The sequence below is a fragment of the Syngnathus typhle genome, linkage group LG14 (assembly GCF_033458585.1).
Source record: "Syngnathus typhle isolate RoL2023-S1 ecotype Sweden linkage group LG14, RoL_Styp_1.0, whole genome shotgun sequence".
NCBI classification, from domain to species: Eukaryota; Metazoa; Chordata; class Actinopteri; order Syngnathiformes; family Syngnathidae; genus Syngnathus; species Syngnathus typhle.
Window position 1 is genome coordinate 1509169 of NC_083751.1, and position 20307 is coordinate 1529475.

Genomic DNA, 20307 nt, shown 5'->3' on the forward strand with positions numbered 1-20307 from the left:
AAAATTAGACAGCTATAAAATAAATTAAGCAGATTTTATATTTACATTCACTTCGACACAAGTGTGACAGCAGCTCAAAATGTCCTACAAATATAGATTTGCCATTGTGAAATGAAATCTATCATGGATGAAGACTTCCCAGTGCGGCAGGTGCAGAACATCCGAGTAAGATGGATGAAGCGTCTCGCCAAAGAGCTTTCCACTGCTCAGATGAGCCTCTCCATAGGTGGAGTCTGGGTGACGCTCCACATCTCCACGCGAGATCCGTCCTTCTCCTGCCGACTGGGGCTGTAGGTGCCGTGGGTGGCTCGGCGGTTCAGCGCCACCACCAGTCCCACCGAAGTCAGCATCACAACCAGCAGCAGGATGACGGACACCAGGCTGATGGCCAGTAGTAGGTCAGAGGTCACGCCTTCTGAGGTCAACTAGAGGTAAGATGTGCGTTAGCCATATCTATTGTGCATTCACGGAAAGCCACATTTAGCAAGCTTGACAAAGATAGCCGGCGGGGAGTTTGACCTCCAGCCAACCTGCCAAAAAGAGGTCATGTGCCTTCTATTCAACAATGACCTTGGAAACACAATTAGGAAACGCAACAGTTAGCTCCTGCAGCTATGTCACTTTTCTTTCCTCTCCATCCAGGTTCTCTGGGAAAGTGCTTACCTGTCACTGCGGCACATTTTGCTGTCACAGAGAGTGTGAAACAGGCAAGCCGCCGCAACAGCAGGACCCGCCATCAGTCTCCCACACACACACACGCGCCACAGGGATGTCTAACTAACCAGTCTCTGAGGTACGTGGCGAGGCCACCCTGAAGCCTCCGAGCAGAGGCAGCGGCAATGCCTCTCTGCTGTCAGCACTATCAACCGTCTTTGTGTGTGTGTGTGTGTGTGTGTGTGTGTGCACGTCAGATACGGTGCCCTCATATTTTTCCGCCAAGCAGAGCAAACTTCTGTGAAAGCCAGCAGCTCCCTGCTGAAGCTGCACTTCAGTGCCAGATGTTGCTTTGGCTGAGTTGAGTTTACTCTCATTATACCGTACTCCTATCTCAAATTTTTGGTTTGCAAAAAATGGATTGAATGACAGCTCATATCTCAAAAAAAAACTGTCATTCATATCTCAAGGTGCCAGTTTGTGTTAATGTTGCTGCTACTAGTACAACCACACTAAACACGTATTTATTTAAAAAAAATGGATTACTTATTAATGGTAAGGTGGGAAAGGGAAAAAAAAGAATGATTAAAAGAGGACAGACAACAAAGACTAATAAGGAAGATTTTTTTTTATTATTCGACCCAAAACAGAGAAGGATGTTAGGACACTGAAAAAAGAGAACACACACATGCCATGGTAGTAGTGTTATTAAAAATAAACATGATGGGAGAAAAGTGATGAATGCGGTCATGAAGGGTTGACCACCGTGACCCGGTGAATATGTGCCGGTTACTGAGCTGCAGAGAATTTGGGTTTAAAATACCTCCGAGAGAAACGTTTGCAGACAAAAGAAAAAAAAAGAAGAAGAGCAAAACAACACATTGTGCAGCTGTCAGTCAATCATCCACTGATGCCAATTCACAACAACAAAGTAAGACGACATGTTGTCTCCTCGCACTTGTCAGTGCCTTTAGAAGTAAAACATGCGCTGCTTGGAGCTCCCCGAAATTCCGATACAAAAGACTGACAGGATATCCTAAATGGAGAAACATTCCAACAATACATTCGTACCTCCAACGAGCTTGCGTTTGGTTTGGATCGTGGCATTTTGGGATCCCTTTGTTCTCTTCCATTGATGCCAAGTAGAGTACCTGCTATTTAGCATGGATATGAATAACATTTGGTTGAACCATGTATGTGAGCTAACATATTTTTTTTTTTAGAATATTTTGTGGGTTTTCGGATTTGAATAATGGTTTTGGTTTAACCGACGAAATCATTTTAAAACACTGTTACGCAACATCATGTTTTTAAGCAACTACCTGTTATCGTCTAACACATTTTCATTCTATTCATTCACATTCATTTCTAGGAATTGCCATTAGTTCTTATTGACTCCTATCTACAATTGTCCTGCAATATTGCAACCCTCAGGTTTGTTCTTTTTTTTTTTGCCCCACGTTAATAGTTTGAATCAAACCTGCCTGCAATTGCAGTATTCAAAGTGTCTGAAACTGCATTATGACATTATGGCTCCAAGATTCCACTGACGTACAATCGCCACGCCTCAAAGAAGTCTCTAGGCTCTGGCAACATGTGATGAAATAATCTATTTGAGTAGAAGTGGTGAATATTTATGATATTAAATAAGGTGCTTGGTAGGAAGGCACAAATGACACCTTGTGCCCCCCCCCCCTCAGTTGTTGTCCCCCCATTCCACCTCGGGCTCATCGTCCAGCCTGAGCACCAGGTAGGAGAGTAGCTGAAAGAGGTTCTGCCAAAGCAGCACGGCCACGTAAAAGTAAATGTCGCTTACGTCCGTCTGGCATGTGTCGCCGGCGTAGCTCATGTCGCACACGCACAGGAACTTGTTGATCAAGTTGCGGCAGTAGCCTCCGTTCAGACACGGGTTGGACTTGCATTCGTCTATCTCCTGCTCACACCTGTGTGGAGAGAGCGTTGATCATATTGTATTGGGATGGGGGGGAAAAAAATGTAGAAAATTTTTCATTGCTTGTAAAATTATACTACCGTAATTTTCGGACTATAAGTCGCACCGAAGTATAAGTCGCACCAGCCATAAAATGTCCAAAAAAGTGAAAAAAAAACATATATATGTATATAAGTCGCTCCTGAGTATAAGTCGCCCCCCCCCCACCCAAACTATGAAAAAAAACGCGACTTATAGTCCGAAAATTATACTAATACACAAATCACTTTTTTCCCTAGGCATCTCTTGCATAAGAAGTTACCATTCAAGGATGGCACAACTGATCAACAAGAAACCAATGGTAAGTGCAAGATCATTTTTGGGAAAAAAAAAACATTTCACCAAAATTCATTCATTCATCATACCGGTGTCCAGCAAAGCCAGGCGGGCAGTCGCACGACAAGTCGCGCTCGGTACAATTGCCGCCGTTGAAGCAAGTGTAGTTTTTCAAGTCATCTCCACACACAGAAACAGGAAGGTTGGGCCGCCTAGATGCAGATTACAAAGCAAAACTCAAATCTGTCACTGGAGCCAGACAAAAACAGTCATGTGAGACAACTTGTATTGTTTGATTCAGTATTGAGGCAAAAGAAGCTTACAACCCAACCGCCGTAATCCGATTATCTACCTCGAGGAACGACCATGCAATCTTGTGCAAACCAAAAAAAAAAGCCAGTCAGAATACCGTAATTTTCAGACTATAAGTCGCGGTTTTTTTCATAGTTTGGGTGGGGGGGCGACTTATACTCAGGAGCGACTTATATACATATATATGGGGGTTTTTTTTCACTTTTTTGGGCATTTTATGGCTGGTGTGACTTATACTCTGGTGCGACTTATAGTCCGAAAATTACGGTAGTTTTGATCATATGGAATCTATCCCTAAATAACAAAATACAAGCATTTTTTTCCCCCTCGCCTTCTTTTGGCAAACTTTGGGACAAACAGCAGCTGTCACTCATTCTCTCTGTCTCTCTCTGTCTCTCTCTGTCTCTCTCTCTCTCTCTCTCTCTCTCTCTCTCTCTCTCTCTCTCTCTCTCTCTCTCTCTCTCTCCTATGTGTTTTTAAACAAACACTGATGGAGGCATTGTTAATATTAGCTTTGCTTGCCATTTTGCCAGAGCGAGAGATGCCGTGCGTGACATTTGGGAAACAAAGGAGGAAACAAAGCAGGGAACACCTGAGAAAAATGTCAAAAAATACTTACACATTTTTGACAACAATGTACCAAGGAATTTCTTCAACCCGTTCACTAGAGAGGAAGACAAGCAAGGGATGGGGGAAGGAGATAGAAAGGCACACAAACAAAACAAAGTCATTTTGATGAAAACTTTACAGCGGCGCCCATGTGAAGGGAGACGTGCGGCTTCCTCGCAAAGGTTCTAGTGCACAGGAACAAGAAGGAAAAAAAAATGCAAGGCGCCGCGTGTTTATGGGATAAATGCTCGGCGGCGTTCCCTCGCCTCTTCTCCGAGGCAAACAAGAGATGAGAGGGAGAGAAAGTGGCGCTGTAGCACGGCGGCAGACCGAGAGGCCTTTTCTGCCTGACACTAGAATAGAAATTCATCTTCAGATGAAGCTTGCTGCAGGCGTAGGCAGCCACCGAGGAACGTTAGCAAACGTAGCATCTTGTCTGTCTTGCGCGATTTAGCAGCATTTATTTGTGTTTGCTAACTAACCGTGCTCTTAAAAGTCTTCAGGTGAAATGTTTCTCCTTCCAAAGCCGTCTTTTGTATCACATCAAGTGGAAAGGGTGGGAAAATGTCACGGGACACAATTGAAGGAAAATGAGCTTTCAAAGCATTCTTTTGGATTGATGCATTCAGAGATGGATTTGTTTGGCAACTTGAAGTTGTTTTTTTGGGTCGCTTATATAAAAACGATGTCATTTTGTGGAAGGACAGACAAATGAATGAACTAAACCAAAATTAGCAATAGTCGGCCTTAGCGGAGGTCGACATTAAAAATGTAAATAAGCCGCAAACCCGAAAAGTTGGAATCTTTGTTCCACCGTGACTCTGACTAAGAAGGAACTTCCAGAACAAGTTGGACGGCACAGACTGTCTATCATGGACTTACTTGCAAAGCGGTCCGGTGTAGTTCTCAGGGCACAGACAGGCGTATCGGTCAAGTCCACGCAAGCAGGTGCCTCCGTTTGCACACAGATGCTTTTCACAGATGTCCGCTTCCTCCTCACAGTGCATTCCGTCGTATCCCGGTTCACAAGAGCATTGGTAGGTCAGCCCGTCGATGCTGCAGTTGCCGTGGAGACAAGGTCCGGAGGCGCAGGGGTCGGCCAAGAAGCCGCAGTGCCGCCCTGCCCAGCCCTCGGCGCAGCTGCAGTTGTAGTAGTTGAAGAAGTCTCGGCACTCTCCTCCGTTCAAGCACGGGTCGGGCGCGCACACCGACGCCCCGCTGCAAGCGACCAGCGGAGGGTCGAGGGACGTCTGGATGAATTTCTCCTTCTGTAATTGCGGAAGGTTGACCTGGGAAGAGCTGAAGTAAGACAGAGCGATCCCGCCTAGCTCCACCGTGCCCAGGCACCCTGCCAGCGACCATCCAACGTCGGTGGTCAAACCTCCCAGGAAGATGTCTACTCCCTCCCTGAGGAAGTCCAGGTTGCCCCCTTGACCCGTGGAAGTCACGGCTTCGTCGACTTCATCGTCCAGCACCAGAGTCCACTGAGATGTATTAGCCCACGGGGCAGTCATGAACAAGTGGACAGCGTGCCACTCGCCATCGCTGACAGATCTCACGCTGTTGAGGCTGACAGCGGACTTGTTTTCCTCTGCGTCTCCGGTGGAGCTCTGAAGATCCATGAAGAGGAAGCCGTCTTGGACAGAGAGCGTGACGGAGGCAGAATCCTTCTCCGCGTGGAGGATGGCCGCGCTACGTTTCCGAGTGCGCAGGTTGAAAGAGAGGTTGGTTAGGTTGCGCAATATGTGTCCATTTCCTCTGTAGACCAGCACAGTGGAGTCATTCAGGAAAGTTGCATTGGTGTGACCTAGAAAGGCGTGAAAATGACACGTGAGCTTCCTTTAAAAACAACATTTAAAACTTTGAACCCGAGAAGGTCATTAGTTGGATAACTTCTTCGACTCGCTTTGTAATAATATAATATGGGTTCAAGCAAATCCTGCTTAAGTACTTGATGGAGCACTGTGTGGTTGGATTGAGGTCGCTAAGCGTGTTACGTGATTGGATAGTTATTTATTTAAAGATGTTCAAATTGTATAAACAAGTACCGTAATTTTCGGACTATAAGTTGCTCCTGAGTATAAGTCGCCCCCCCACCCAAACTATGAAGAAAAACGTGACTTATAGTCCGAAAATTACGGTAGGTCTTATGAAGGTAGGACAATAATATCATTTGATTAACACTCTCAGGATTCATTTAACAATATAATCATAATAAAGATTATTATTATCATTATTCTTAATCTTTTAAAAAATAAATGACAAATGTATTATCATTATTAATAATAAGTATTATTATTATTGATAACAGTTTATGATTGAAATGTAATTCAGTTCTCCTGCCCACGAGAGCTATTTATAACATTTTGGATTCTAATGTGAATGCCTGCCGATCATGTCCTTAGCATGGAACTGATGATGTCTTTACTCACATTCATATCCTTGGTGGACTATCTTGCACTCAGCATCCGCAGGGCACGGAGACAATTGGCACCATCTGACGTCTTCACAGTGCCGCCCTGCTGTGCTGGGTGGGCAAGCGCAAGTGAAATCGTCCCACGTGGTGTAACACATTCCCCCGTTGAGACAAGGGTTCCTCTGAAGAAGACACAAGGACAAAGGTGGGGCTCATTATTCAAGTCTTCTCCAATGAATAAAGGGACACACTTACACTGCAGGTGTTGTCACCGGAGCAGCCAGCAGTCACATTCTCCATGAGTTGCAAAGGGAATGTTGTCACCAAAGTGTCCAAAGCAAAAAACTCCAATCTCCTGTCATTGATCTGCAGGTCTTGGATGCATCCTTTAAAATGCCCCCCCCAAACGGCAGCAGCGTGGCTGTCCAGCAGACCTCCGACATAGACGCTATCTCCTGCTCGAACGCCGTAAGTCCTGACCTGGGCTTCGGCTTGTTTGTGAGCCTCCACGTGCAGCGTCATTCGGCCCCCGGCCACCTCCACGTTCACAAAATGAACTTGGCCGTCATTGAGCGCGCTCTCTCCCCTCAGGCTCTCCATGTCTCCCAGCTGAGCCGTGACCACGCCGTCCTCCAGCCACACGTGGAGGTGGCGCGTGCTGCCGTTGCCCACTGCCAGCAGGAGGCCGCCGGGCTTCCGCGTGCGGAGGAAGAGAGACATCGAGAGGCCTTCGCCCAGCTCGTCCGTGGTGACGTTGAAGACGGCGTAGCTCAGCGAGTCCTCGCTCCCAAAGCGAGCGCTCACATGTTCTGAAGGTGAGGGGGGAAAAAGGCAAATTAAATTCACATTTGTTTCTTTTTATTTATTTATTGGCATACCCTCTTCGCAGTCTTGGCCCATGTAAGGCCTTGGGCACTGGCACCGGTAGCTCTGCCACAAGTTGACACACAGTCCACGGTTTTGGCAAGGGGCATCCTCGCAGCGGTCTCGGTGGCTGCAGCCAGGCGACACGTTGACAGCCGAGTCGCTCAGCCACTCCTCGGGGACAATCAATTGCCAGTCCACCAAGACGTCCCGCATGCAACCGATAAATGGCGGAATTGAGGAGTCCTCGCCGGGATCCTTTCGCACCCCTCCGATGAAGGTGTTCTGAGGGAGCGACGCCGAGCCGTCCATGTGATTCTGGACCGGTGCTACCTTATAGCATAGCTGCCTTTCGCATGTCGCCGCATCACTCGAGAGTCTCAAAGCGAGCACCCGGTTTGTGAGCACCGCCTCGACCGTATGCCACTCTCCGTCGGCGACCGCGTGCGACAGCTCCAAAGCTCCGATTCGACTCAGTACTTGGAGCTCGGCGGCGGTTTGCCTTCGAAGCGTGAGGTGAAGCTGGCCCTCTTGCAGCTCCAGGCATAGCAGAAGACCCCTAATGCTCCGCTGGAACAACACAGCCCGGGGCAAAGCGGTCTTGAAGCTGAGGGTGATATTGCAAGAGATCTCAGCATCCACAAAGGGGCTCTGGAGCAGAAGGTAGCCGCTACGTTCGAACGAGAAGGCGGTGGGGGTCTTGCAGAGCGGACCGCTGTGTCCAGCTGAGCAGGAGCACGTGTAGCCGTGAGTTCCGTCCAGAAGGAAGGGATTGCAGGAGCCTTGGTTCTGGCACTCGTGGGCGTCACAACCCACCAGCCTCACGTGGCAGTTGGCACCTCCGTAGAGATAGCCTTTGCTACGTTGTTTGCTGCAGTGACACGTGTAGCCCCCGTCATGGCTCTCGCACTTGCCCCCATTCTGGCACGGGTTGGCATCACAGTGGTCTATTAGCTCCTGGCAGAGGGAACCTGTGGAATGAATGACATCACTGCAGTTGAACAGGGCCCACTCCAGTGCAATTCAAACTATTTTCCTCACAACAAGGATTCAAGGCCAAAGCTTTTATAAAGGTTATTTTGAGCCTCATCTCATGTCATCTCAATAAAATAGAAAGTATAAAGTAGCTCCAAGTTACAGTCGACAATATACAGCACTGGATAGTTACCTTTTATTTAATCACGCTCTATTTTTAAACTACCGTATTTTCCGCCCTATAAGGCGCACCTAAAAACCTAAAATTTTCTCAAAAACCAACAGTGCGCCTTATAGTCCGGTGCGCCTTATATATGGACCAAATTCCTAAATTCAAACTGGCCCAAAGTATTGTGTCATGAAATCAATCATAAGTGGCCTGCTGAAGACTATGAATCATGACTCAAAAAGACTATGGATCATTATTTTATGATTATAAAGTAATTTGTTCCGTCTGAAGTTGAAATAAAAAAGATAAAATGGAGAATGATTTGATTTGGATTAAAAATCTGACATGATGCATTAATGGTGCGCCTTATAGTCCGGTGCGCCTTATATAAGGATAAAGTTTTAAAATTGGCCATTCATTGAAGGTGCGCCTTATAGTCCGGTGCGCCTTATAGGCCGGAAAATACGGTAAATAGAATCCACTGAAATTGACTCTAGTGGTCCGAACATTAGAAAACAACCCCACTGGTATTTCAACCTGTTCACAATATAGCCACTTAACTAGTCCACGAGGATACTTAACTCTCCAGTGTTGCGCATTATCCTCTTAACGTCGTTTCACTTCAAATGTGTTTACAGACTTACGATTCCAAATATTGTTATTTCATCCTTTCCCTGCTATGGAGAGTAAAAAATAAGCAAGCAGATATGCGCCGATGCACATCACCCACTTATTCCTGTTACCTGTTCCGAGCAAGAGAATCGCCCAAATCCATCCTGTGTGTATCGGCATTATGACGTCACTCTTTTCCCCAGAGATGGCCCAAACTTGTCTAAGCGCATCATATTAATTTGACGTCCGTCGCAATGGAGCTCTGCTCCTCGTCGTGCAGGGCTTGAATATGCGGAGACCAGCAAAGTAAGATCCTGGGGATTACACTAATGCTATTTGGCCAACTTATTGAGTCGGTGCGACAGTAACACCAGCCAGCCAGGGCAGCTCGCAGACTAACTTAGCCTGATCGTTGCAAAATCAAGTCTTGTGTAAGGCAGAGTAAAAGTAATCTGCTTTTGTAACCCCAAAAGTAATATTCAGGGCACACCGATAATATCCTGTAGGTATTTAGTAAAGTACTGCAGGTACACTAGTATTATTGTCTACGACAGTCTCATAGAGAGTACACATATGTGATGTATTTTATATTATTAGTAAGATTTCTGTTACTTTGTTCTATCCTCCTAAAGCATGAAAAAAAGCATTATATAACCTAATGTTTATGTCAAGCCTTAGCCTATGCACACACTTTTTTTATAATTAGTTTTTTATTTAATTTATTTTATTTTCCATCCATCCATTTTCTGTACCGCATTTTATTTTATTTTATTTTATTTTATTTTATTTTATTTTATTTTATTTTATTTTATTTTATTTTATTTTATTTTATTTTATTTTATTTTATTTTATTATTACCACACAGCTCTTCTTTACAGTATGTGTCAGCGTAGGCTGCAAAAAAGCAGCACCGCTAAAACTATCATGGAGTGGACTCCTCAGAATACGGTACCTGTTGTTCCCGGAGGGCAGCTGCAAATGTAGCCCGCAGCGTGCTGCGGGTCGTAGCGTTCGGGTAGCAGTGGCTCGATACCGAAAAGGACCCGCCACGACCTCTCGATGCAGCGGCCTCCGTTCAAACACGGGTTACTGCCGCACTCGTTGATGTCGATTTCACAGAGTGTCCCCTTGAACCCTGAAATCAAGCAAAACATGAGAGTCAACAAGATTAAATTCTCAGGGTTGCTTTGCATAGTAGGGTGGTTGATTCTTTTTGTAAACTCTCAAATTTACCTGGCAAGCATTGACAGGTGTAATGACCCTGACTTTCCATACAGGTGGCACTGTTGAAACACGGTTGAGAGTGGCATTGTTGTTTCGGCCTCTCACAATGTCCACCATGTGAGCAGTCACAGCTATATCTGGGACAAAATCACATTAAGTCAAATTTGTAAAAAAAAAAAAAAAAGTTCTATTTTTACGGGCAATGGATTGCCAATTCCTCACCCATTGTGTCCATCTATACAGGGAGCCCCGTTTGGGCATGGCTTGTCTTGGCATTCATCAATGTCGATTTCACAACGGTGGCCTTGGAAACCGGGCGGGCAGGTGCAAAGCCAGCCACCCGCGTTGTCGTGGCAACTGCCGCCATTGAGACACGGCTGGAATCGACACTCATCGATGGAGACCTCACAAGTGGGCCCTGAGACGATGAAAGCAACACACGCGTGTCCCAGTGCAAAATGCTTGCTTTTATGTGGACTGTCATCCATCATATATGCTTTCAAGCCTCCCTCCACGACTGTACTGTAGTTATAAAAAGTCTACACACCCCTGTTGAAATGCCAGCTGTTTTTTAATGCAGATGAATTATTCCTCGACTCCAACAACACTGCCTGTTTGTGTTCCCTCACCAGTGAAGCCAGCGGCACACAGACAGGAGTATCGGCCCACTCTGTCAACACAGGTGCCTCCGTTTGCGCAGGGCCGGGAGACGCATTCGTTGACATCGATGTGACAGTGAGAACCCTGGAAGCCCGGCACGCAGAAGCAGGCGTAGCCGTCCTCGCGGATTTGACACAAGGCTTGGTTTTGGCAAGGATTTGGTGAGCATAGAGGTTGGCCCAAAGGAGACGCACCTATACACACACGTGATAATGAGAAGTTTTATATTCCAATTGTGATAAGGTAAGTCAGAAGGTTGTGGAACAAAACACAAAGTGCATCATCATGACTCATTTGGAGCCAAAAAAATGGATATTAGTTTTTATTCAATGCCATACAGGGACTAAAGAGGATCGCAATCAGCTGTGCAAGTGGCGCACGGCGAGATGATAAACACTTGAGGATAATCTTGAGCACAGCAAAGTGGTTATTGCACGGATAGGAAGCGTGACGACCGTGCTAAAATCGCAACGTTGTAATGCACAAATGTATGCACATAGCCACGGTAATCCTACTTGGAGTGTCCAATCAGGCTGAGTGCAAAACCCATGAGAGGCTCTTGCGCACCATGATTGCTGAAGGGCAATCAGACGACTTGTGCCATATGTCCGTGAGCAGGAGGAATATGCAAAAATATTTCCTGGTAAAAAAAAAAAATCTTTTTCTTTTCTATTTTGTACAAAAATGCGTGTTGGGGTAATTAAATGTCATTTTAATGTGAGCGAATTTTTTCCCCCCATAATTAAGTTTAGGATTATTACTGTAAAATCTAATACTGTATACATTATGGCCATGACAGTCACTTCAATGATTATTGAATGTAATATGAGGGCAACTTCATAATTACCGTAATTTTTGGACTATAAGTCACGTTTTGTTTTCATAGTTTGGGTGGGGGGGTGACTTATACTCAGGAGCGACTTATATACATATATATGTTGTTTTTTTTCACTTTTTTGGGTATTTATGGCTGGTGCGACTTATACTCCGGTGCGACTTATAGTCCGAAAATTACGGTATGCTTTGGTTGAAGTGTGCTGTATTCAATTGATAGTTTCTCTTTATCCACTTACAGTGTCTGTGGATAAACAGAGTGACTCCTAATAAATGAAACAGTGTGGAAATGAGTTACTGTAACCCAAAAGGCTAACATGAAAACATCCAGTGATTTATTTGAGAGGAAATCGAGACAGGTGCGGCAGAGATTCAGAGATGGCCACCCCACTCCCACAGCGTGCGGACTTTTCAAATGTAAATTGCCTCTTGGCTCTTTGTTTGCTCCTATCTAGAGAGCCTCAAATAGCACATGTCTTGTACACTGACGCATCTGCTTGTCCGTGTGTTTCAGTGGAGATAACAACTTGGGGGGGTTGCTGCGTCGCCAAGATGTATAGCGTGTCTACAGAAAATGGATGGATGGATGGATGGATGGATGGACATTTTCAAGGAAACAAATGAAATAAAAAAAAAGGTAAGATGTTGCGCCCAAGCGTGGAAGTTTAGTTTTCTAGGAAAATAATGAAAACTACTTATGCAGCAAACAACACATAGTTATGCAATCAGATGATGGAGAAGTCACTTACCATAGGTCACAAACAGTGAGGAGATAAGAATTGTCCATGCGAGTGATTTAAATGCGGAAAAATGAATCACATCCATAATGGTGACGAGGAACCATCCTGCTTTTCTTAAGCACAAAATGTTGTTACGAGGGTGATTTGGCTGATCTGCCTGCAGGCTCTCGTGTGTTGTCAACTCCAGAAGCACTTCAACGCACACTTCTGCTGCCCATTGGAGCACCATCAGGAGCCTCCATCACATAAAGAGCCTGATGGCCAACCGTATCCAGGGAGGAGGAGCTGTAAGCGATTCTTCTAAGCATTAAGGACAATCACAACTAGCACAATAATAATAATTTATACAAGGCTTTTACAATATACTCAAAGATGCTTTACAAATACAGTCAAGCAACTTGAAATCATAAATTAAAATCACACAAACAATTCTAAACAGGTGGATTTTAAAAAGAGAGGTCAGTTACATGATCTTAAAAGAAAAACACATTTTCATTGTTGGTACATTCTGTGACTATAACTATAGTTATTGGAATATTCTGAATACTTTTTCTAAATAATGACTTTTTTCTTCATAAAATTAGTAATAAAATGTCTGACAGTAACCTTAGTGAGTCACTTGCACATTTACTTGTAATTTATTTTAATACAAGCGCAGTACCAACAAAAAACAAACTGGATCAAGGAAAACCTGTTCAAATATTAAATAGTTTCTCAAGTTTTAAGTACTCCTTGGCTCTCTAATAGAAATTGATGCGCTTTTGCTTCTGTCCACTAGAGGGTAGTAACGAGTCATGAAAATACAAAGATGATGCTTGGATGGAAACATAGTCCAGACAAAGTTGGGAATGAGACAATCACTTAAAAAGAGACGTTTCCCTGCCAAACACAGTCATTAGAAGTGTTAAAGAAAATATTTAGACTTTGGTCTCTCATTTGTCCTCGTCAGACGGACGACCTGATGAAGCTCAAAAAGCTTTTAGTGATTTGACCTCAGTTGAACTACTGCAACAAGAACTACAGTTAACTTTTTGGGAGTTACATCACCAATATTTTGTGAATATTACAATTTTATGGTCATGATTTGCCTTTATTCCTCCATTTTTAGTACACCTCAAGCACATTTGACTTCACTTTGTGTTTGATAGTGACTCGGAGGTGTTGATCCAGACAACTGAGCAGCGAGCTTTGAAAGCTGAGGAGGCCCTCCAGGCAGCGCTGGAGAACATTAAAAGCCTGGCGAGACAACTACATGATTCTTTAGGTCGGGTACCCAAAAGTTGTAAAGGTATTGAAGCATTTGTTTGGAAATGCTGACGTATTTATTATGTGAAGGTTCTGCTTATTGTCTTGCAGAAGAAAAGTTGCCTGCTGTTGTTTCTCCAAAGAACGCCACACATCAACGCAAATGTTTCTCATGATGTCGCCGTGAATTTAATTAAGAAAAAGCAAATTGTACAATACTAAATGAGTAGTGTAAAAGGTAAAGATGAAAGATAAGTATCTTATAGAGTGTTCAAGATGCTCTGGTTCTGCACTCACTTGAGGGTCTTCCATGGCTGCCAGATGCTGCTGTAACTCCACTGGAAAGCTGACAGAAAATCAAAGCCAAGCACAACACAGCGTGGTCAGCAGAAGCCTCAAAGTGGACCGCAAATCTCTGCATGCATCTGCTGACAGATCAAATGGATCAAGGTCTATTTTGAGGAGAACTTTGAATTTGTAGTGGCCTTCACGGTCGAGCTGTTTCAATTAAGTTCATTTCTCGGCGATTGTCTTGAGCAAAGGTTCTTAAATAAAAAAGAACAAAGAATGTAAGTCACACACATTTAGTTCTGTCCATCGAGTGGCATGTCACAAAGTTAGTGACAACTTCTCAAGTCTCCAAGGTGAAGATTCACCTCAGTGTTTGAAATATGTTCAGGCTTTTTTTGTTTCAAGGTAGGTTATCATTCTTGAAAAAGCTTTTGACTCGAACTTGATAGATTGTACAAGTGTTTCAAATTCTTTTCTTGATGCCGAGGTTGAGATATCCTCAAGGGCGCGGCAGAAAATTATCCAATTTAATTTATCTTTTTTTTTTAATCAAGTTCAGATATTTTTGGCCATCAAAAATACAGTCAATGCTTATTTAGTATGGATCAACATAAAAAAAAAACCACATCAGTGTGATGCAGTTCAACATTGACATTTAAATATATCACAGATATACATTACAGTTTATGCATTTATATACAGTCGTGCAAATGAATTCGTGTGATTGAATTTGAACATGTACATTGTTTTATATATATAATTTTATATTATAATTTCAGTCAGGCATTTGATGAAGTCAGCTAAATTAAATCAACTTCCATTTGACAAAGTTGCCATTTTTGAGCTCATCGCACAACCGACACGTAAGCTAAGAGCGTCGTTTCAAATCACAACTATATAAGGTGAATATATAAGGCGAATATAAAGTGAGTGTGCTTATATATATTTAAAAAATGGCTCGTAAATTTGTGTCTTTAATGTTGCTTTTTTAAGGGGCAATTAACATGCGTCGTCTTTGTTGTCGACGTTCGTTTGATATTTTAACACCTAACGAGTACATTTAATTTTGTGTATGAATCGTATTTCCATATTTCGTCACGAAATAATCACAAATATAGCGTTTGATTGGGTAGAGAGTTATTAACGTTTGTAACGCCATTGCATTGTTGCTATGTTGTTACTGTAACTTCAAATATTGATTTTATCAGGTTTCTAACCCGGCAGGCCAGCAATTGATGTTTAAATGAATGTATTACAAAATAAATAATGCAAAAATTGTGCATACCATATAGGCAGCATCACAGTTAACAAGTGTTGGCATGCCCTCCCCTCAAGTTCAAAAGGTCAAGAGGTTATATAGCTGTCATTGGGTGAGAAGCGGGGATACACCCAGAAGTAGTTGACAGCCAATCGCAGGCTGCAAATAGACAACCTTTCACAGCTATGGATAATTACGAGTGATCAATCCTAGCATAAGAGCGGTCAGTCCTTCCATGCACGTTTTTGGAAATCAGTAGGAAACCAACGCAGACCCAGGGAGAACATGCAAACGCCACTTGGCTACTGTGAAGCAATTGCAAATTTGCCAATGTAGGCAAACTTCGTTCTGCTAAGCTTGGAACTTAGGTGCTCCTAATCACAGCCAATTCTGCTCACTTCTTCTGCACGCATGCAAACATTTTCCCGGGGGTCTTGTTTAAATGTTACTTTTAACTCAGCCTGCCTCCAACCTGCCTGGATTCCCCCCCAGGCTTCTGTCCTTGACTAGGAGTCCTGCTGTGGCCCTGGCTTCTTTTTGATGTTCTTCTCTTGTTCTCCTTCAAATGTCACCAGGCACGATGAACCCGGACGTGGTTTTAGCGAAGCTGAAGAAAGATGTCCGCTCTTTACTCATTTCCTCCAAAGTCGATCTGGACCCTGAGCTACTTAAACGGGACTACAAAAATATGGTGGGCCATCCTCTGCCTCTGAAACTCCTGGGCTTCCCAAATGTCATGGATATGTTGAAGGAGATACCTGACGTGGTCTCGGTTAATGTCCGAGAGGATGGTAAAACATTCTTGAAGGGTAAATAAACTTATTTTTTGCTTTTATTTCCTTTTTTATCCATCTGAATTTGCAAGACTTTGCTCTCTGTCACCACAGCTGTTAGCCACGAGTCCACGAGAAACATTGAGGAGCTGGTAGCTAAGCAGCGTATGTCCATGACGGACAAAAGAAGAAAAAATTGGCAGTGCTCTTCCAACGGCAACTGTTACCGTTCAGCCCCGTTAATTCTTCCCAGGCGAGGTGGCGCTCCTCCGGCCCTTCCTCCTCAGCTGAGGGCCCAACTCCGCCTCCTTCTCTCACAGGTAGGACAATCTACATGTAGCATGTCACAAATATGTCCAGCCATTTATTTTTTAAATGCTGATGTTTTAGGGACCTGTGAAGTTGTCAGAACTGGACATGAGCTTTCAACGATGCTTTGGCCGGCCTCTGCGTGTTCATAATTTGGGCTTCTACTCCACTGGAGAGATGCTGGAAGCTGCTGCAGACCTTGTTTTGATCCAGCAGGGCAGGTTTGGCTCCATGTTGACGCTGAGAGAGCAAATGCTGCCCAGAACATTTAACGCTAAACAGAGCCTCGGACCACTAAAGGCCACAACCCACGCGGGACTGGACACTCCAGCAAAATCTCAAGGTATGAAAGTGGAAGAGATTGCTTTGGAAAGACTTGACTGAATTTTCAATTTATTTAGAATTTTATTTCTCATGTGAAAGCTAAATGAAATGTTTTCGCCTATCCCGTCAGACACCACCGTGAGTTCCGTCCACGAGGAGCCGCCACATGTCAGTTGTAATCTGCAAGGGATTGACAAGACCCAAGAACCAGAACCACAGCTCCACCAGAAAAGTCTCCATTTTCATCAGCATTTCTCAAAGGTCTGTTGCTATTTTAATCTGGAAGGCTAAAATACGATTAATCATTTTATATCTGTTTTACCGTCTCATTTTTAGATGCAAGAGGAGCTTCGCCAGCAGATTGCAGAGAACGGAGTGGCTGCGACCATTAGTCACGAGCTCAAAGAGAAACTGCAAAAGGTCACGTGACATTCCTGATGATGCGCTTACCCACACTATTCATTTCCTATTTCTAGCTTCTACATCAAATAAGTCTTATTTGAAATACTTGATGTTTTTAGGTTGTCGGTCAAAGTAGCTGTGGAATATCCGTTCACCATCTCCCTGAGGAGTACAAGGTGAGAAGATGGTACCAGGAAAAAAAAGTCGTCGGGAGCCCGAAACTGCTGAAAGTTTTAATGTGACTTAAATCTATTTACAGAGGCTTTTGGCTGAGGACTTGCCACTGAAAGAGAATGGCTTTGTCAGTGTCACTGAGCTGGTGGACGCCATGAGTGACATCTTCGACCTGCAATATGTGGATGGGGACAGTAAATGCGACTGGATCGTCAAGAACACAACCTCTGGTAGCTACACGAATGGCAATTCTATCTTGTTGAGCTCAAGTATTGGAGAAGGAAGCACATTTGGATTTGTTTTTAGATGCTCTTGGTGGAACATGGCCACAGACAAACTGCCGCGCTGGAGAATCTCTTTGGGACGTCAAGGATGGTCACATCTCGGTGGACGCGGCCGAAGAACTTTTGACGATGGATTATTCTGTGGAGCAAGAACAGGTAAGAGTTTTAAACTAGTCGACGGATTAAGTTGAGAAAAGTATTGTCCAAATCCACCTCTGTCGTTTGTCTTCAGGCGTCAGAGCTGTGTCCCGCCGTTGCGGTGTATTGCAGCCCCGTCGTGCCTCTGGACGCTCTGCAGAGTCAACATCTTGAACGGCCGACGCCGCGTCCGTCTTTTGAATGGCTTCAAGTCACGGTGGTCCAAGTCGAGTCTCCAGGACTCTTCTACGTCCGCTTCACGGGTTGTGAGGAAGCTCAAACCTTTGAGAAGATGAAAGTGGAGATGACGTAAGGACACGTTAGTAGGCAGTCCCGTCCGTACCACTGAAGAAGCCGTTTTGGGTGTCTACTTGCAGCGTCTGTTATTCCTCTCCTGATGTGTCCGAGCGCTACCGCCTCCCGCGGCCGTTTATCCGCCGAGGTCAAGTCTGCTGTGCGTCGTCCGAGGACACCTGCTTCACCCGGGGTGTGATTCACCAGCTCATCAGCTCCACCAGCGTTGAGGTCTACCATGTAGACTTTGGCACGGTAACCACCGTGCGTACCGACGGCCTGATGTTCCTCAAGTAGGTCGTGTTACTACTACTACCGCCACCGACGACGACACCCACGACGTCTTGTGAGCGGAATGTTTTGCCCGTATTGTTTCAGGTCCCGCTTCTCCGTTCTTCCCGCACAAGCCGTCCCATCGTCACTCGCTGGAATTCAAGCAACCACTGTAAGCCCTCTGCCTGCCGAGGTCTGTGAATTGTGATTATTACGGTCGTGCAGTATATTGTTATCGTAGGTCCATCAAAAGATTGGAGAAAAGGTGTGGAGATGCCGGTGGCTCACCTTGACTTGGATTTGTCATTGCAGGGTGCCTGGACTTCGGAGGCAATTGCTTCATTCGTCGCTCTTTGCAATCGGCCCCCAGTGGCCGGACTGGTTTGCCACGCGGGAGATGTGCTCCACCTGTGTCTTTGTGATACCCACACTGAACAGGACATCCATATCCACAATGTCCTCATCAGCCAAGGTCATGGGGAGCCCTGCGGCCCCTCAGCCAGTGCAGCAGTGAGTCAGTCCCCTGAAAGATTCAAAGGAAATGCGATGTGTTTATATTCCTGGCCATATCTTTCCCAGGTGTGTGACAAGGTCAGCCCTGTCCGCCTTTACCTGGGGGAAGGTACATTTCACCTGCCAGATGTTGACGAGGGGAGCATTTGGCCGGCGGAAACACTTGAGCAATCGGAGGTAATCCTCCGACTGGCTTCCGCCGCTATTGACGTTGGGCAATTTTGAGAATAAGCTTGAGCAGAGGTTTTGTAAAGTGCTTTTGTTGCAGTTGGAAGCGGAGGAGAAGCCCTCCTTGGAATTTATCGGGGACAACGAGAGCAACGCTGATGTTCAGGTAGGTGCTTTGTAACTGTATTAGAGGAGCATCATTATTTTAACTTTTTATTTTCACGCCCAGCCTGAGAATCCTTCACGTCAAGGAGAGAAGCAGGAGTTTGGTGGCACTGAAACATCAGCAGTTTATCCACCCTTTATCTTGAGGACTCAGGAGAAAATTCAGGACAACTTATTTCACGGTACATAGCGCGCATACGCACACAATTTGTCTATAGCCTACATTATAGATCTGCGCCGCTTGGCAGAACCGGACTGTCTGACCTACTCGCGGTGCATATGTTTGTTTAATGCCATGCGAGGGAACATTCTCCGTCAGCAGTTGGAGAAGCGGTTCAGTCAATGAAAACTTGTGAATCGTTGCTACCTTGCGCTTAGCTTAGCATTGCAGACGGGGGTTTTTCAAATGTGCTGGCGTGAGCAGAGATATCTTCATGTTTGCAGCAATCGTTACGGGAGCAAATCTGAAACGAGAAAAAGGTTTGGGCTGGTTCTCCAGCATCCTTCTGCCTCGATCGATCGATGGCCCTGCGGATGGTAAGAGACCAATTTGTAATGCATTGAACGATATAAGTCCAAAAGGTATAGCATGATTCATTGAGTGTACACCAACAGGTTGAACGGATGAAGAGCAGAGAAGAGCTTGCAATATCATTTTCAGGTCCAATATTGCATTTTTTTAATATAGCCCTAAAGCACAAGCATTTTGCAGTGGTTCAGTTCAATTGTGTGTAAACAATTGATATAAAAAAAAGAAGTTTGGAGAATTAGTTTGGGCATATTAAATGAAAAAAATAAACGAGTGGTCATTGTGTTAATTGTTTAGTCTAACGTGAATTCCAAAACGTGCGCCCACCTTTTCATGTCATATAAAGTGCTGCATGTGCTTGAAACTTGCCAGACCAACGTGCAATAGTTTGTGCCTTTTATGGGGGATGTGGATGGGCCTGGTCAGGCAGACATACCCAGTTAACCTTATTAGAGAGAGGAGAGTAATGGAGTCGAAGGCCAATTAGTGTGTGTGCGCTGAATGACGCAGAGATGAGATTGCTTTGATTGGTACAAACGTAAAGCCAGGAAGAAAACCTTCTCGAGGTTTTTGGAGCATTTTTTTCGGTTGAGCACATACGAAAGATTTGCCAGAAAAAGCACGGATGACTTTGATATAGCGTTTCAGCCCACCACACCAGGATTGCAAATGAACGATGCTAATTTCAAACATTGCTGGTTTCATTTCACACTTGACGGTCGGCCACGCAATCTAGGGACGCAGCGATTTGGATCGAAACAATAAAAAGGCCATTTGCCATGCCTCCTTCAATACGAGCGCTTGTCGCTTATGCATTTATTCATCGATGTTA

The 20307-nt window shown here is 44.7% G+C and overlaps 2 protein-coding genes across 2 annotated transcripts; one reads left to right on the forward strand and one right to left on the reverse strand.

Annotated features, from left to right (window-relative positions):
- Positions 1-206: 206 nt before the first annotated feature.
- On the reverse strand, positions 207-11048 carry crb1 (crumbs cell polarity complex component 1). Its single transcript, XM_061298122.1, is given in 13 exon segments — positions 207-425; positions 2471-2597; positions 3010-3132; positions 3852-3896; positions 4724-5648; positions 6274-6439; positions 6513-7066; positions 7136-8092; positions 9830-10012; positions 10111-10238; positions 10324-10519; positions 10731-11021; positions 11024-11048. Coding segments are annotated over 13 exon segments (3939 nt in total).
- On the forward strand, positions 6339-20267 carry LOC133167366 (tudor domain-containing protein 5-like). The gene is made up of 26 exons (XM_061298123.1): positions 6339-6462; positions 6630-6725; positions 6849-7072; positions 10345-12012; positions 12110-12232; positions 12499-12622; positions 13484-13599; positions 13692-13818; positions 13902-14030; positions 15705-15938; positions 16017-16222; positions 16293-16554; positions 16666-16796; positions 16872-16955; positions 17057-17113; positions 17197-17341; positions 17418-17551; positions 17628-17842; positions 17911-18120; positions 18206-18293; positions 18413-18610; positions 18680-18790; positions 18882-18947; positions 19011-19128; positions 19391-19483; positions 19562-20267. The coding sequence occupies exons 9-26, from the start codon at positions 14000-14002 to the stop codon at positions 19564-19566; spliced, it is 2388 nt and encodes a 795-aa protein (XP_061154107.1). The 5' UTR covers positions 6339-6462; positions 6630-6725; positions 6849-7072; positions 10345-12012; positions 12110-12232; positions 12499-12622; positions 13484-13599; positions 13692-13818; positions 13902-13999; the 3' UTR covers positions 19567-20267.
- The last annotated feature ends 40 nt before the right edge of the window (positions 20268-20307 follow it).